Below are 18,024 nucleotides of genomic sequence, written 5' to 3'. Positions count from 1 at the left end.
TTCAGTGAGGATTCTGATAATAATGGCATCATTGAATCTTGTCTTGATTCATTATTTGGGCATAACCAGTATCTCCCATTCCTATTTGTTAGCAGCTTGGGGATCTGTTTTCACTTAAGAATTATAAGGCATGAAGATGAGTGCAAGGGAAGAGACAACCAAGTTTTAGACCTATTCCCAGTAACTTTTGGATAGCATCACTCTAGGAAAACATTCCACAGCAGACTTTGAAAGTAAACTTGTGCCTCACTCATCTTTCTGTCACCCTGCTTCACTCTTCCTGCCTTAGATTGGGTTGCCTAACAACAGACTCAAGATGAAAAGTTCTGTGCAGAAGCTTTATCAAGAAGAACTCTCAGGGAGTTCCCACTGTGGCTCAGTGGTTAAAGAATCCGACTAGGAACCATGATCCCTGGCCTCACTCAGTGGGTTAAGGATCTGGCGTTGCCGTGAGCTGTGGTGTAGTTTGCAGACGCGGCTCAGATCCCCCATTGCTGTGGCTCTGGCATAGGCTGGTGGCTACAGCTCTGATTAGACCCCTGATTAGACCCCTAGCCTGGGAACCTCCATATGCTGCAGGAGTGGCCCTAGAAATGGCAAAAGAAAGACAAAAAAAAAAAAAAAAAGAAAAAGAAAAAGTACTCTCAGAAGTAGAATTGCCAGATTTAGCAAATAAAAATACAGGATATTCAGTTAAATTTAAATGTTTGAGTAAATGACAAATAATTTTTTAGTATTAGTCTGTCCTATATGTTGTACGGGATAGGTTTATACTAAAAACTATTCATTGTTTAGCTGAAATGCAATCTTAATTGGGCATCCTGTATTTTATCTGTCAGCCCTAATTAGGAGGTACACCCATGGGGGAATGAAGGGAGAGCAGAGGGAGAACTGACCTGCAATATGGTAGAAACAGAAGCCTTGGTAGATGCCACAGGGAAGCACTGGAGTTAGGATGGGCCTTCAAAATTTCCCAAATTGAAATTTCCCCAGGCTTCATATCCTTCCATTGATCTGTCATCCACAAAAGGTCACTCTGCGAGGGGGTATAACCTATGACAGAGGGGACAATTCCCAGTGCAGCTGTGAGCCACAAGCACAGATGTTTCTAGCAGTGGGGGGTGCGGGGGGCATCAGCCCTGAAGAGGGATCTGGATGGGGCACCACAGTATCCACCACATTGTTCCTTGTATCCTAACCTCTCCCTCAAATAGTTTCATCTCATTGAAACTGCCCTTTTGCTCTTCTGCTTCCACTTCTGCCTGATAATCTGTACCGGAATATTTGAATTTTGTTTTGAGTTTTTTATAGTCTCCATTTCCTTTGCACACTATTCAAATGACTCTCCTCTGTTGGGGCCAATTTATTCTGATAAAATGGACAAGGCTAGAAAATTAAAGAGATTCTTCCTCATTCTGCCACATTCCAGAAAAGGATATTAGGGGTTCCCTCATGGCTCAGCAAGTTAAGGATCTGACATTGTCACTGCTGTGGCTCTGGTTACAGCTGTGGCATAGGTACGATCCCTGGCTCAGGGACTGCCACATGCCATAGGTGTGGCCAGAAAAATAAAAAGAGAAGAAGGTATATAGACATTGCCAAATGTCATCAAGAATATTCCAAGAATCAAAAAAAGAGATATATGAGTGTCTTTTAAGACTTGAAGTCATTTGAGTCTAAATTACCCTGTAATTAAACCTGTCAAGATTGGTGAGGTCAGCACATTGGAGCTAAAGAGCAACCTAGGATTATAAAACTATAGTGCCATGTAGTATAATATTATAGCCTTATATAATACTATATACTTTAACAACATTATATATTATTACACCATAGTACTGTGCATTATAATTCTTTTAATAATAATATTATACCAGTGTAATATTTTTTGTAGGAAAGGACTATTGGGTCTTGGCCTTTTCATCTGTGTCACAAACAATGGATGGTATGGTGGATTAGTTTATCTATTGCTTCGTAACTTATTATTCTAAAACTTAACAGCTTAAAACAAGACACACGCACTCACAGTTTCTGTGGAATCGAGGCAAGGTTTAGCTGGATCCTCTGCTTTAGGGCCCCTCAGTCAGGGTGTCGGCCAGGATTATGGTCTCATCTGAGGGCCCTCCTGGAAAAGAACCCACTACCACATGCCCTCATGTGTTGTTGACAAAATTTCATCCATTGGGGGTTGTTGGACTGAGGGCCTCAGCATCTTGTCAGCTGTTAGCCAGAGGCCACCTGCAGTTCCTTGCCATATGGACCTTTCCAACATGGTAGCTTGCTTTCTCAAGTGAACAAGATAAGGCAAGAAAGAGTGCCAAGACAGCAAAAAAAAAAAAAGAGAGAGAGAGAGAAGAAAAAAAAGAAAAAAGGCGTTCCTGTCATGGCTCAGTGGTTAATGAATCTGACTAGGACCCATGAGGTTGTAGGTTCAAGACCTGGCCTTGCTCAGTGGGTTGGGGATCCAGTGTTGCTGTGAGCTGTGGTGCAGGTCGCAGACACAGCTTGGACCCCGCATTGCTATGGCTCTAGCATAGGCTGGTGGCTACAGCTCCAATTCGACCCCTAGCCTGGGAACCTCCATATGCCTCAGGTGTGGCCCTAGAAAACGACAAAAAAAAAAAAAAAAAAAAAAAAAAAAAGAGTGCCAAGACAGAAATCACCGTCTTTTGCAACTCTTAGTTCCCCAAGACTGCTGTAGCAAATCCACACGTTGGATGACTTAAACAACAGAAACGTATTCTTTCACAGTTCTGGAGGCTAGAGGCCCAAAATCAAGGTGTTGGCAGAGACGCACTCACTCTGAAGGCTCTATGGGAGAATCTGCCGCATGGCATCCTATTAGCTTCCAGTGTTGCCAGCAGTCCACTGCATTCCTCTGCTTATCACTCCAGCCCTCAGGATAAAGTTTATGTTTACACTGTCATGTAGCAAACTAAACTATAATTTATGCTTCATAATTTTAGAGTTAGTCTAAGACTTACCTTCGCATAAAAAAAAGTAAAACTTTTGACTTGTGAAAGGAACTGATAATAAAATATATTGGGATCAAAATTTGCTCATTATAACTAAGATGGATAAAAAAGTTACTTTGTTTTCTGTAACATTGCATATTGCTTTTTTTTCTTGTTTTTCTTCTTCTTTTTTTTTTTTTTTTTCTTTTTTTCTTTTCTACGGCCATACCCGCGGCATATGGAGGTTCCCAGGCCAGGGGTCTAATCGGAGCTACAGCTGCTGGCCTATGCCAGAGCCACAGCAACATGGGATCCGAGCCGAGTCTTCAACCTACACCACAGCTCATGGCAACACCAGGTCCTTAGCCCACTGAGTGAGGCGAGGGATCGAACCCTCAACCTCATGGTTCCTAGTCAGATTCATTTCTGCTGCGCCATGACAGGAACTCCCGCATATTGCTTTTGAGTGCCCATTCTAGTGGAGTACTGGGGATAAAACTCTTAAACTTGTCCATTGGATGAACTTGGGCTTTAAAAACAAAATAGACCCTTTAGGATAAACCAGGTTACTTTTGGATAAATGTTCTTCCCCTCCCTTGGGTGCCATCAGGGCACAGGGAGAAGTTTGTGTCAGTAACATCATGTCAACAAACTATTTGTACTTCCTGAAATCTATCCCGTAGAAAAATTTTAAATATTTAGCAAGTTGATATGCATGTGTGTATGCAACTACATATGTGTGTGTATTGTTTGTAACATGTATAGTTTATAAAAGCTAAGAATTAAAAACAACCAAAACCTTTATCAACAGATAAATTAAGTATAGGCACATTTATACAATGGAATAGTATGCATCCATTAAAAAAAATACGTAGAAATTCCTGTTGTGGCTTAGCCGATTTAGAACCCAACATAATGTCCGTGAGGAAGCAGGTTGGATCCCTGGCCTCGCTCAGTGGATTAAGGATCCGGCACTGCCACAAGCTGTGGCATAGTTCACAGATGCGGCTCAGATCCAGTGTTGCCATGGCTGTGGCTTAGGCCAGCAGCTACAGCTCCAATTCAGCCCCTAGCCTGGGAACTTCCATATGCTTCAGGTGCAGCCCTAAAGAGAAAACAAATTTTTTTAATTTTTTAAAAATTAAAAGAATTAGGTAGATCATATAAACTAATATGGAAAGATGTCAAAGGCCATAACTAACTGATAAAAGCAAGTTTCAGAATAATGTTTACAGTATAGTGGCATAAGCATTCTATATGCAAAAAATATATACATATGTAAATGCAAATGTACTTTAAAAATCTGAAAAAGATGTAAATGCAACAGTGATTACCTCTTAGGAGAGATGTTGGATTGAGAGGCTGGAGGTTTGAAGAGAAACTTTTGCTTTTTACTCTCTTTGGATTTGCAGTGTGTACTCATTTGTATAGTACTAACATAATGGAAATTATTCATTTTGAAAATTGTGGTTTTCTGTGAACAAAATAATAGCAATTTATCTGTTAATAATAGGAAAAGCCGCCTGCATTGACAAGTTGTGTATTTCCCCTGAAGAACTGACTTCTCGTCTGGGTGAATTTGGACAGTTCTGCCCTGTCAGCCTGGCAGAATCATATGAATTAGTTGATTGCTCTTTAACTGATTCCTTGGAATTTGCAGCGGAGTTCAGAGGTCACTATTATAAAATGAGTTCTCAGGAAAATTTTAATGTAAGTTTGCTCCTAATTCCAGATATTAACTAGGGAAAGAAAATGCCTATCTCTGAATTTATCAAACAGGAAGGGATGGACACAGCTGGGAACACCCAGGAACTGGGGACCAGGAGCCCCATCTTTTGAGCTTGTGATTCTGAGACCAATAAGGCAACTAAGAGGGCAGTCCTAAGACTGTATCCCAAGACATATTTTAGAACAAAGAAGTTCAGGGTCAGTGATGGACCAGCTGGGCCAGCTTAACAGGTAGGGAGACCCAATAATGAGCCCACCCATGGAGCGGATGCTGAGCATCTGGGCTTAGCCCACAGGTGGGTATTCGGGGGATTCTGTTCCCAGGGTGCAGAAGGGAAGTCAAATTAGAAATGAAGCAAGCCCCGACTTATGTTTCTTGAGTATTAAACATTTTTGTATCACTTTAATTCCCTATATACCTTATATTTCTGTTTAACGGAACAGAATACAGATTTGTTCTGATAGTATAATGACCATAATTCGGTGATATTAAAAATGTTGGTAACTGAAAACTAATCAGATGCCTCTAAAACATTTTATTTTCCTCTGAAGAATTGGAAATTTTTTATCACTTTATTAAGACGACATTTATTTCTTCCTGCCTATTTAAATGATAATCACAGAATTTCAAAACTGGAAGTGACATTAGAGATCGTGTTCCTGGTCTGCTCCCTTCATTTTACAGAGTGATAACTAAAGCTAGAGATGCTAACTCCCCTGCCCAAGGTCACCCACCTAGTTAATTACACAGCAGGACAGGAGACAGGTGGCAGCTGACTGTGCACACCAGTGCCTGGCACATAGAAAGAGCTCCACAGATTTTTTTGTGTAAATGGATGAGTGAGTGAAAGACCTTCAATGAAAGCAGTTGCAAGTCCTGCTCTAAGGACCTCCCAGTCAGGGAAAGAGGCAAGGTAGTGCAGAAAGCAGCTCTCAGATGGTTTGAAGGACCGAATATTGCTCCTGAAAGCGGGGAGAGTATCGGGAGAGCCTCAGTGGAGTTTTGTTGGCATGGCATTCCTGTTTCAGGTGGTCACATTGATGTAATCTTCCTTATAGAAATTTTTGGAGAACCCAGAACAATATGTTCCTCCGTTAGCTCCTCATCCACTGCCCCCTGCTGACATGATCCCCAGGAGGCTGACGCCATCAGGGCTGAAGAGTCGGTTCCCTAAGTGTGCCGAGCTCCAGGGCTACTGTCCAGTGACCTATCAGGATGGCAGACAAAGGCAAGTCCTCACCCTCATGCAAGCACAGAAGGATAGCTCTGCTTGGGATGCGTGGTCCAAATAACAGTCTTAATATTTTGATCAAAAGGACCCTATTGTTTACCTGGAAAATGTTCTATTTCTTCCTTAAGCTGCAAAGATGGAGAAAGAATGTTGACATTTTCTTTACATGGTACTGCAGATTAATCATGCAATACATAGTTGTTGTTGTTTGTTTGTCTTTCAGATATGAAGCCCTAGTACCGGGTAGCATTAACTATGCTTTAGAATATCGTGATCGTATATATATTTGTGAGAGTAGAGAAAAACTTGAGAAATTTTTGAGGTGAGACCATTCATTAAGTCACAAATATTTATTGAATATTTATATGTTTTATTAAAGTACAGTTGATTTACAATGTTGTGCCCGTTTCTGCTGTACAGCAAAGTGACTCAGCCATATATATATTCCTTTATATTTATATTTATATATTCCTTTATATTTATATTCCTTTATATATTTTTTCCTTTATAAATATATATATTCCTTTTCTTATATTCTCTTCCATCATTGTCTATTCCAAGAGATTGGATATAGTTACCTGTGCTGCACATTTGGATCTCATTGCTTCTCCATTCTAAATGTAATAGTTTCATCTACTAACCCCAAACTCCCAGTCTATCCCAGTCCCTCCCTCTTCCCCCTTGGCAACCACAAGTCTCTTCTCTATGTCTGGGAGTCTGTTTCTGTTTGTAGATAGGTTCATCTGTGCCATATTTTAGATTCCACATATAAGTGATATTGTATGTATTTATCTTTCTCTTTTGACTTATTTAACTTAGTATGAAGATCTCTACTTGTATCCATGTTGCTGTAAATGGCATTATTTCATTCTTTTTTATGGCTGAGTTGTATTCCATTGTATGTAACCCACATCTTCTTAATGCATTCATCTGTTGATGGACATTTAGATTGTTTCCTTGTCTTGGCTATTGTGAATAGTGCTGCTATGAATATACAGGTGCATGTATCTTTTTGAATATATGCCCAGGAGTGGGATTGCTGTATCATATGGTAGTTCTATATTCAGTTTTCTGAGGAATCTCCATTCTGTTCTCCACAGCGATTGTACCAATTAACATTCCCACCAACCCTGTATCAAGGTTCCCTTTTCTCCACACCCTTTCCTGCATCTGTTATGTGTAGACTTATTAATGATAGCCATGCTGACTGCTGTGAGGTGGTACTGAATGTCTATGTTAAATGCATCCTGAAGGGATAGGGGTAGATATATATGTGGGCGTATACACACACAGAGACCCACACACATACATGTATGAGCACATATACATACACATAGCTGAAGGGGCAGCAGTTATTCATCTCCTGCCAGGCATTTCTGTTTTTCACAAGAAGTTGGAAACCAAATTTCTTCTTACATTTTTCTGACTTTTAAACTTTTGTAACTAACTCACTATTTTGTAAAAAAATACAATGTGGATCAAGTCCCCTCTGCAACTAGAATTTGTACAGTCGTTTGTGATTTCTAATGAAGCTCAGCTGGAAGAAATTTAACTGGAAAAAGAGAAGCGGCATTAGTTGCTGAAAGGGATATAGGATTGAAGGAGCGAATGTGGTTTTTCTTTTTTTTTCTTTTTTTCTTTTTTCCCCCGATGGGAAAGGTAAGTGCAGGTGCTTGGGAAGGATCCAGTAAAGAAGGAAATGGCAAAGGTGGGAGAGAGGGGTAAACTGCTATGTTAAGATACCTGGAGGAGTTCCTGTCATGGCTCAGTGGCTAACAAATCCGACTAGGAACCATTAGGTTGCTGGTTCCATCCCTGGCCTCGCTCAGTGGGTTAAGGATCCGTAGTTGCTGTGAGTTGTGGTGTAGGTTGCAGATACCGCTCGGGTCCCGTTGCTGTGGCTCTGGCGTAGGCTGGCGGCTACAGCTCCAATTAGACCCCTAGCCTGGGAACCTCCATATGCTGTGGGTACAGCCCTAGAAAAAACAAAACAAAACAAAAAGATACCTGGAGCGACTGGAGTGGGGATTCAAAGTGTGGGTGGAGACTGCTCTTAGACGGAAGTAAGCTCTGCCATGGAGAAAGGAACCTGTGCGTGGCTCTGCTTGTGATAAGCAGTTGAGGAATTTCCATCCTGGTGGCTTCTCTTTTTATAGCATGGCGCCTGTGCAAGGGGTTTCTTGGGAGGGTTGAAAGTGTGAGGAGAATAAAGAAAGTTCTGTACAATTGCTGTGCAAAATAACACAGAGAAGAGGTGAGTGGGACTAGCAGGTGCAGCAGGTGGTAATGAATTCCTGGGAGTCCCCATCTCCCCACTTGTATCATCTTCTCTCATCATCCCCTCTCATTATCTGGAGGAAAATAGGTAGTGAACGTTACCTTTCCGTTGTCTTTTTTGTGTCCACCTTCCCTTGTACACACAGTGAGTATCTTTGTGAGCATAGATCTAATGAATTTTGTGTTCTTAGGTCGCCCTCGAAATACTGTAACCAGAAGCTTCCTTACAAACTCCCCCCTCCAAAGGAACCAAAGTGTCTCACTAGCCTGCCTTTGCCTGGATATCTGGAACAGGTCGTTTACCTTTTCTCTGTATAGATGTTAGAAAAGTACAGCAATCTCTTCTTTAATGATGACTTTTATTTTGGTAACGATGACTACAAAGCAGGTTTTCTGATTTTAAGCTGCAAACCCACCTTTAACCTGTTTTGGTTTTGACTAGTTGTGAAAAAAAAGTGTGAGAAAGGCCTGTTTCCATAGCTAATTCCCAAATAGCTGCACTAAAGTGAAGATTAGGATGTTAGAAAATTATTTACATTTGACATATAGTGTGTTTCTCATTTTGAATTTCAATGCCTGTAAAACTTTTTCTTCATTTGAAATATGCAAATTGGGAGTTCCCGTTGTGGCACAGCAGAAACAAATCCGTCTAGGAACCATGAGGTTGCGGGTTCCATCTCTGGCCTCGCTCAGTGGGTTGAGGATCTGGTGTTGCCATGAGCTGTGGTGTAGGTGGCAGACATGGCTCAGATCCTGCATTGCTGTGGCTGTGGTGTAGGCTGCCAGCTGTAGCTCCAACTTGACCCCTAGCCTGAGAACCTCCATATGCTGCAGGTGTGGCCCTAAAAAGCAAAAAAGAAAAAAAAGAAAAGAAAGAAAGAAAGAAAAAAGAAACTGTCAAACATATAAAAATAGAATTGTGTAATGAAACCCCACGTATCTATCACCTAGCTGGCCCTAAGTCAATTTGTAGTTTTGTTTTTTTTTTTTTGTTTTTTTTTTTTTTCCTAATCAAATGTATTTTGTGTTTTTTTCCTGTTGGCTAAGTGCTCATTTAACTACCTTTATGAGTATGAGCTCCATCCTCAACCCCAAGAGACTATTTGAGGCAAAGAACAGCCTCTTTATCTCTTTGTCACAAGAAAAGAAAATAAACTCAAATATGCACGATTCACTCCCTACCTGCAGGGTATTGCAACTTCTCTAATTAAAGCCATGAATGCAGCAGGATGCTTAAAGCCCAAGTTCCCCTTCTTAAGTGTAAAGAGATCTGCGCTACTCTATATAGCATTTCATCTAAAAGGTATGTCTTTTTGTGGTTGTTGCTGTTGTTGTTAGAAATGATGTGGTACTCATAACTAATTTAATATTAATTGTAGTATATTGTGATAAGTAGCATTGTCAAGCTGGGTTGGTCACTTGCATGGGGTATGTGTGAGTGTTGGTAGCCAATATTTTAGCAAAAATATCATAATTGAGTTTCTAGGCTTTTTTCCTTTTTGGCCACACCTGTGGCATGCCGAAGTTCCTGGGCCAGAGATCAAATCTGTGCCACAGCAATGACCTGAGCCACAGAGGTGACAACACCAGATCCTTAACCTCCTGAGCCACAAGGGAACTCCTGAGCCTCTAGTTTTTAAAGCAGGGACTATGAGTAGCATAATCAGCTTTAGGTAATCCATGCCTTGTAGGGAGGTGAATAGAGGCAATTGTGGTCTAAAATAGAATAATCCCCAAATCTTATTTGGGATTTGGATATCTCCTCAGCCATAGCTGTGCAACTCAATCACACCCACAGTTCTTCTCTTTAATTTAATGATTCGCTAACCTAACAAAACATTCACAGTTCTGTGAAATTTTCCACAGCCTTTAATCCTAAAGGTTCTGAATATACAAGAAAAAAATATAAGAAGAAGATGGAGCAATTTACAGAGAGATGTGAACTCATTACATACTTGGGTGCCAAGATGACAAGAAAATACAAGGAACCTCAGTTTCGAGCCATTGACTTTGATCATAAATTACAGACCTTTCTCTCTCTTAGAAGTATAGACCCAGTCAATGGATAGAATGTTTGGGTAACTGCACCCAGAATCTTCAGAGTTACCTGAAAGGGGTAAAAGGAAATAGATTGAAAATCCGGCCCTCCCTGATGTGCTTTTCCCCTCCTGAGCAATGTGCCACGGCTGCCAGACGTCAAGTGAATTCAGAGCTCTGCCAGCCAGGAGGGAATGGTCTTCCCTAAGCCTAAGTTTTCATATGATTTTAAAAGTTATTACTCTTTGCCTGAACTTTGATGCTCTAACAAAATAGTTATTTCATTTACAATTCCATTTAGAATAGTTAGGTACCTTGTATTTTACTTAATGCATCTACTGTTCATTTCATTTTCCTTTTCAACCTTTTCAGTAGAAAAGTCAGTGTCTGTTAAAGGAAATTCTGTGGTGAATGTTAGAAAGCTTTAAGAAACAACATTAATATTGATATAAATAAAATAGAAATATTGGTTACACTTTTAACAAAAGGAGTTGTTTGTATACTTCATGAACATAAAGATATTTTATCATTTTCCCAAGAAAATAAATGAATTTTGAGATAACTAAATGGCTGCTGCTTTTCTTTTTCTCAAGTATTCAAGGAAGCATGCTGTATGCATTATTTTGCAATTAGCAATCACCTGGATAGGAGTTCCCGTTGTGGAGCAGTGGTTAATGAATCTGACTAGGAACCATGAGGTTGCGGGTTCAATCCCTGGCCTTGCTCAGTGGGTTAAGGATCTGGCATTGCTGTGAGCTGTGGTGTAGGTCGCAGACGCGGCTCGGATCCCGAGTTATTGTGGCTGTGGCGTAGGCCCGGGGGCTACGGCTCTGATTCGACCCCTAGTCTGGGAACCTCCATATGCCGCGGCACATGGCCCTAGAAAAGGCACAAAGACAAAAAAAAGAAATCACCTGGATATTTGAAAAGGATAAAGTCTAGTCTTTTTATATGACATTTTCAAGAAGTTTATGCTAGAGGAAAATTACTAACTTGAATTTCAATGACATTTTAAAAATGAGATTATTGAATTCTCAGCAGGAGTATAAAAAATCTAGAATGTGAAATAGCAAGATTGGCTCTTTAAAAAAATAAAAAATTCAGCCTGTTTTCTGTGTAACCTTAGGTAAACCTCGGTTTGTTTATTAATCTCTAAAATGAATGGTTTACCTCATTTTTTCCCAGCTATATTGAGGGAAAAAATATTCAGAGCTATATTTAGCTCTTCTTTTCCCAGCTATATTGAGGTATAATTGAAAAATAAAATTATATATATTTATGTGTGTGTGTATATATATATACATTTTTCTTCCCCTCTTTGGCTGCATCTGTGGCATACACAAGTTCTCAGGCCAGGGACTGAACCCACATCACAGCGGTGACAACACTAGATCCTTAACTGCTAGCCCAGCAAGGAACTTTAAAATTATATATATTTAAATTGTACCATGTGATAATTTTGATATAGGTATAATTGTGAAATATTTAACACAGTCAAGTTAATTAACACATCCATCACCTCACATAGTTACTTTGTGTGTTTGTGCGTAGTGAAGACACTTAGGAATCACTCTGTTAGCAAATTTTCAAGTATTTTTACAGTGTTATTAACTGTAGTCACCATGCTGTACATTAGCTTCTCAGAATTTATTCATCTTATAACTGAAAGTTTGTACCCTTTGACCAACCCCTAGCAACTACCATTCGCTCTTTGCTTCTATGAGTCTGACTTTTTTTTTTAGATTCCACATATCAGTGATACTACACAATATTTGTCTTTCTCTGTCTGGCTTATTTCAACTTAACATAATGCCCTTCAGTTTCATTCATGTTGTCTTTGATACCTATAATTTCAACATGTTAATTAAAAATATGTATTTTATGATATATATTATATAAATATATATGATATATTTAATAATAAAATAATTTTTGAACAAAAGCTAGAAGTCTATTGTCGAAGTTAGGATAACCCCCAAACACCTTTGAACAGTTGCTGATATACCTATAGATGCACCTATACTTTTTCCGGAAAACAGGAATTGTCTGCAGCTACCAAGTTTTACCAGTAGCATAAGGTCCTGCTCATTCTTCTCTTCCCAGTCCTTAATCTTCTGAATTATCGTCTTCCCATAGTGTTCCTAACATGTCCACAGGCCTCCTCAGCCTATGGGTATAAGAAGTTTCCTTTGGAGTTCCCATCGTGGCTCAGTGGTTAATAAATTCGACTAGGAATCATGAGGTTTCGGGTTCGATCCCTGGCCTTGTTCAGTGGGTCAAGGATCCGGCGTTGCCATGAGCTGTGGTGTGGGTCACAGACACAGCTCGGATCCCGAGTTGCTGTGACTGTGGTGTAGGCTAGTGGCTACAGCTCCAATTCGACCCCTAGCCTGGGAACCTCCATATGCCGCGGGAGCGGCCCTAGAAAAGGCAGAAAGACAAAAAAAAGAAGTTTCCTTTAACAATTTAACCCAAACTTCCTTGTTTCAGTGCCCTCACCTTTATGAGGGGCAGTGGCCATGCAAAGCACCTCTGAGTATCCCTTGAGAGACAGGGACTATCACAGGATCCAGAGCAAGTCCATCCCCACCCCACCCCCGACCCTGGATATCTCATTTTCTAGGGATCTTGTTCTCTAATATGGCTTCACTTAGACCTGTACGAACCCAAGGGTGTGAGAAATCTCACGGCTCCTCCCTCATTGTCCTGGAGCTGCCGAGTTCTATACACAAGTGGGGTAAATGCTTCCTCTCTCCTGAGAAGGTGGAAGCTTAGTCCCTGAGTTGAGCAAGGAACCAAATGCCATGCAATTCTCCCTTTTCGTCCCCCTCTCCACAAGGTCTCTCCTTCCAAGCAAGTCTATTGAATAGAGTACAGCAGATGGGAGCATTGGATGGAGAGCTGGGAATCCAATCTCCAGAGTAGTTTAGAGCTCTAGACATTCCAGGTCCCCAGCACATGCAAATTACACTTTGTTACATGTAGGAACCTATTTAGAATAACGCCAGACAGGGCTCTCTCTCTTTCCAGGCCGTTTGCTTTGTGCCAGATGGTGTACTCATGGATTTATATACATTATCTCATTAAATTCCTACACATGGTACTTAAATACATGAAAAGAGTTTCTTACCCAAGATCACGTAAATAGTAGAATCTAGATTCAGGCCCTGATCAGACTAAGTCCTGCTCTTCCGTTGTCACCTCCTACACTGTAAGCCCACCTTGGAAACCACCATAATGATATCAGTATTCCTGGGGCATTTCATTGGCCAGTCTTTTGGGCACTCATGCACGCCTGTGTGTGTGTGTGTGTGTGTGTGTGTGTGTGTGTGTACTTCAGAGTATAAAAATATCATGGAGGACTCAGGAAATCTTTTGCTTGGAGCTTGAGACTCCCTAGCCCCACCCCTACATGCATTCACTTCTGTAATTACTGCACGTTGTGTTTTCTTTAGCAAGTTCCATCCAGAGGTCTGTGTCACCAGGACAAGGAATGGCATTTCTGCAACGAGAAAGGAGAATACACATGCATCATTTTAAAACCTCTTGTTTTGTTTAGAAATTATGCTTGCATATTATTTTGTTTAGAAATTATGCTTCCAGAGTTCCTATCTTGGCACAGCAGAAATAAATCCGATTAGGAACCATGAGGTTGTGGGTTCGATCCCTGGCCTTGCTCAGTGGGCTAAGGATCTGGTGTTACCATGAGCTGTGATGTAGGTTGCAGATGCTGCTTGGATCTGGTGTTGCTGTGGCTCTGGCATAGGCTGGCAGCTACAGCTCCGATTTGACCCCTAGCCTGGGAACTTCCATGTGCCACGGGTGCGGCCCTAAAAAGACAAAAGACAAAAAAAAAGAAAGAAAAGAAATTATGCTTGTATATTTCTATAATAACCCATCAACTGGTGTCCCAGATATGATGAAAGAATGTTCTGGCTGGGCGCCTGGGGACCCCACATTTCTTCCCTGAATAAAGCAGCAAGAGAGTGAGTGGCCAGCCCACAGCGCTCACGGGGGCTCATTACCCCCATCCTCCAGGCTGCCACCCCAGCCACTTCAGGACAAGCCTGAGGCAGTGCCCATCCGAGGGCCAGGAAGAATGCTCAACCAGCCTGTGCCTCTGCACAGCTTATCTGGACGTCATTTTCACTCCAACTAAAAGGACACATGATTTCATGCTGGGAGAAGAGGTAGTGCCCATTTCACAGCCCTTAAGACAAAAGGAAATATAATTACAGTCAATGAAGTGTGGAAAAGAAGGGAAAGCCTTCTGTACTTCCTTTCCAACTAACACTCAAATGCATCACGTGGATGTATTATATTTGACCATTCTTATTGCTGGACTATATACTGTTGTCCTATATTATAAAATGCTGTGATGAACTTTCCTCCTCTCTATTTGGGATTTTTAGCCTAATATAAATTCTGGAAAATAAAAGTACAAGGTGAAAAGGTATGAATTTTAAAAAACTAAGAAGATAATGCCAAATTATAGTAAAGAAGTAATGAAACTGGTGCTTCTGGGCACTCCTGGAAACACTGAGTTACTGTAACCATTTCAGAAGGCAGCTCAGTAATAGGAATTGGGACCCATAAGAATGAATGGGTTGGTAGGAGTTCCTGGCAATGAACTTGATAGTATCCATGAGGATGTGGGTTCAATCCCTGACCTTGCTCAGTGGGTTAAGGATCCAGCGTTGCCATGAGCTACAGTGTGGGTGGCAGACGTTGCTGTGGCTGTGATGTAGGCTGGCAACTGTAGCTCTGATTCGACCCCTAGCCTGGGAACTTCCATGTGCCACAGGAGTGGCCCTAAAAAACGAACAAAAGGAAAGAATAAATGGGCGGAAGGAAGAACCTTGTTACTTTAACTTGAATTGATAGTGGCGATATTGAATATTATTACAAACATTGGTCACCAGTTGCACTTCCTATTTTATTTTATTTTATTTATTTTGTTTTTATTTTATTTTATTTTATTTTTTTAGTATTTTATTTTATATTTTATTTTATTTTATTTTATTTTATTTTATTTTATTTTATTTTATTTTACTATTTTTGTGGCCATACCTGTGGTATATGGAAGTTACCAGCCCAGGGACGGAATGCAAGCCACAGCTGCGGCAATGCTGGATCCTTAACCCACTATACCGCAACAGGAACCCTGCATTTCTTCTTTTGTGAATTATTTTTTCATGTCCTTTGCCCTCTTACTCATTGGGACTTTTTTAATTGTTTTGCATGAATTCTTTATACAATAGACACATCAATCCTTTGCATTTGGTAAATAAGTCCTATTTTTTTTTTTTAGATATGAAAGTAAGAGCTATTCCTCTTTCTCTTATGATATTGAATACTTTCTAGGTTTTGGAAGTTTTTTCATCTTCAGAGATTCAGTAAATATCCTATTTTGTGTTTTTTCACAGTGGTGTGTGTGTGTGTTTACATTTAATTCTTTAAGCTGCCTAGTATTCATTTCAGGATATGTTGTGAGCTGTGGTTTAAATTCTTCAAAACTCAAAGTAATAAACACCATTTTTTAACATTTTTTAGTTTTATTATACATTTCACTTTATTCTCAGTGCATTGATTAAAAGTTTTCATAAACTCAGTGGTGAAGAGGAAGGAGTTCAAGAACAGAAAAGGAATGAGAGATGTTTTTACTTATGTATGCCTCAGTCTCGTTGTGGGTGATTTTTTTGTTTTAATTTTTTGGATTTGTTTTTGCTTTTACAAATGAAGGCCTAGTAGAGATCTATCTACAAAGCCTGAGAGCCCTTAATTATGGGTGACGGGTGGTTGTGGAAATAATTCTTAGAAGGATAATAGCTGAATTAAAAGGACCTTTCAAAATTGAGGCAAGGAAGATTAGAGAAATAAATAAAAATCGAGATTCTAACCAGAAGGTAGAAGGCATCCTAGAGCTTAAGGAACACATATTCACCAAGCCGCTCAGCCAGGCATGTTGAGAACTGCTTAGTCTGTACAAGCATGTGCATATTTGCAAGGACTTTCCTAGTCTGGGGTAGGAGATAAAAATATAAACAGATACACTCCAACCTTGTGTATTGCAGGAGATATGGAGCCTGGAAACTGGAGCACTGCTGAATGAGTGCTATAAAATCCCTATAAAGATGCCAGATTAGCATTGAACATTGTCAATTATCCTTCCGTTCCCTTCAAATCCCTTTAAATCATAATGAGCCTTGGACCATAGTTTCTTCCAGCTGAAGTTACCAGTCAGCTATTGTAGCCGACAAAGATGTTTTTGATGCCTTTCGCAAAGACAAAGGACTTTACCAACCGCTAATTGCCAGCTGATTATGACCCTCTCCTTCCTTCAAACTCCTGCCAAATTCTCTGTTGACCCAATCCACCCAGAAGCAGTACATCCTGGGCTCTGTTAATGAAGTCTTCCAGGTCCAAAGATAAGGAAAAGGATGGAGACTGGATTTGGTGAAGGAAGAGAAAAACTCCCTCTTTACCTATCAATTGTCACTCCATAAGTGATTTTACTTACAATAATTTATAATCTAAACTCTGGTAACTCCAAGATTAATATCTCAAATAATCTTCTAACCTCTGAACTCCAGATTCTTATCTATCACTGCCTACTGTAATTCTTTAGTGGGATATCTAGTTGTCATCTCAAATTCAGTATATCCATCCCACACTTGTTATCCACTCAGCTTCTCCTCCTCCAGTTTCCATCAGATTAGTTAATGGTAATACTGTGTACTCAGCTGAGTTGGCCCCAAACCTAGGGATTAACCTTGATTGCATTCCTTCCCTCACTCCCCACACCCACTCTCTCAATAAGCCCTGTCAAAAAGAGCTGCCTCCAAAATATGCCATGGGTCTGGGCTTTTTTCATGTTTTGTACTGCTTTCACCTTGTCCCTCTGCCTCTACTCATGTCCCTCAAGAATCTACTTCTCATATAGCACCTAAGTAATCTTTAAATACATAAATCAGGTTCATCAGTCCCTTTTCACAATCTTCCAATGGCCTCTTAGCTCAGTCAAAATAAAATCCAAATTCCCAACTCTAAGTATATGTTAATTTTATGTGTCAATTTGAAGGGTGTTTTTGGATGATATTAAAATGTAAATCAGTAACCTCTGAGTAAGCAGATTGCCCTGCATAATGTGGGTGGGCCTTAGCTAATCAGTTGAAAAATGTGAATAGAACAGAAAGGTCAGCCTCCCTGAGCAACAGGGAATTCTCTAGCAGAGTGCTTTCGACTTCAACTGTCCCATCACTTTTTCTGGGTCTTGAGTCTGCTGGCCTACACTGCAGGTTTTAGACTTCCCAGCCTCCATAATTATGTGAGCCAATTTCTTATAATAAATCTAAATCTCACTATGTAGCCTATTGAATCTGTTTCTCTGGAGAACTTTTAATATAGCATAAAAGGCTTATAGAACTTCTCCACATCTTCTCCAATTCTTTCTTATCTGTTCCTTCTTTTTTTTGGATTGACTAAGGACTTTTTTTTTCTTTTTACAGACGTACCTGTGGCACATGGAAGTTCCAGGACTAGGGGTTGAATTGGAGCTGCAGCTGCAGGCCTACACCACAGCCATGGAACACCAGATCCAAGCCACATCTGCAACTTACACTGTGGCTTGCAGCAACACTGGACCCTTAACCCCCTGAGCAAGGCCAGGGATCAAACCTGCATCCTCATGGACACTACGTTGGGTTCTTGACCCTCTGAGCCACAGTGAGAACTCTGACTAAGGCCTGTTTTTTCTCCTCTAAAGGTTTTGAAGTTATGAATTCTATTGATATCCA

The 18,024-nt window shown here is 40.4% G+C and overlaps 1 protein-coding gene across 4 annotated transcripts in view; it reads left to right on the top strand.

The window, feature by feature from the left end:
* The window catches only part of AK9 (adenylate kinase 9), a 135,407-nt gene extending 124,624 nt beyond the window's left edge, over positions 1 to 10,783 (top strand). For all 4 annotated transcript variants that reach the window (XM_021091050.1, XM_021091041.1, XM_021091043.1 and 1 more), the window contains 6 exons: positions 4,468 to 4,664; positions 5,742 to 5,911; positions 6,138 to 6,236; positions 8,383 to 8,485; positions 9,380 to 9,494; positions 10,058 to 10,783. In XM_021091050.1, coding sequence (XP_020946709.1) covers positions 4,468 to 4,664; positions 5,742 to 5,911; positions 6,138 to 6,236; positions 8,383 to 8,485; positions 9,380 to 9,494; positions 10,058 to 10,260 — 887 coding nt within the window. In that variant the 3' untranslated portion in view covers positions 10,261 to 10,783. The remainder of the gene's footprint in view (positions 1 to 4,467; positions 4,665 to 5,741; positions 5,912 to 6,137; positions 6,237 to 8,382; positions 8,486 to 9,379; positions 9,495 to 10,057) is intronic.

This window comes from Sus scrofa, chromosome 1 (genome assembly GCF_000003025.6).
Source record: "Sus scrofa isolate TJ Tabasco breed Duroc chromosome 1, Sscrofa11.1, whole genome shotgun sequence".
Lineage (NCBI taxonomy): Eukaryota > Metazoa > Chordata > Mammalia > Artiodactyla > Suidae > Sus > Sus scrofa.
Note: the sequence above shows the minus strand (reverse complement) of the source record. Positions and strands in the feature narration are given on the sequence as shown.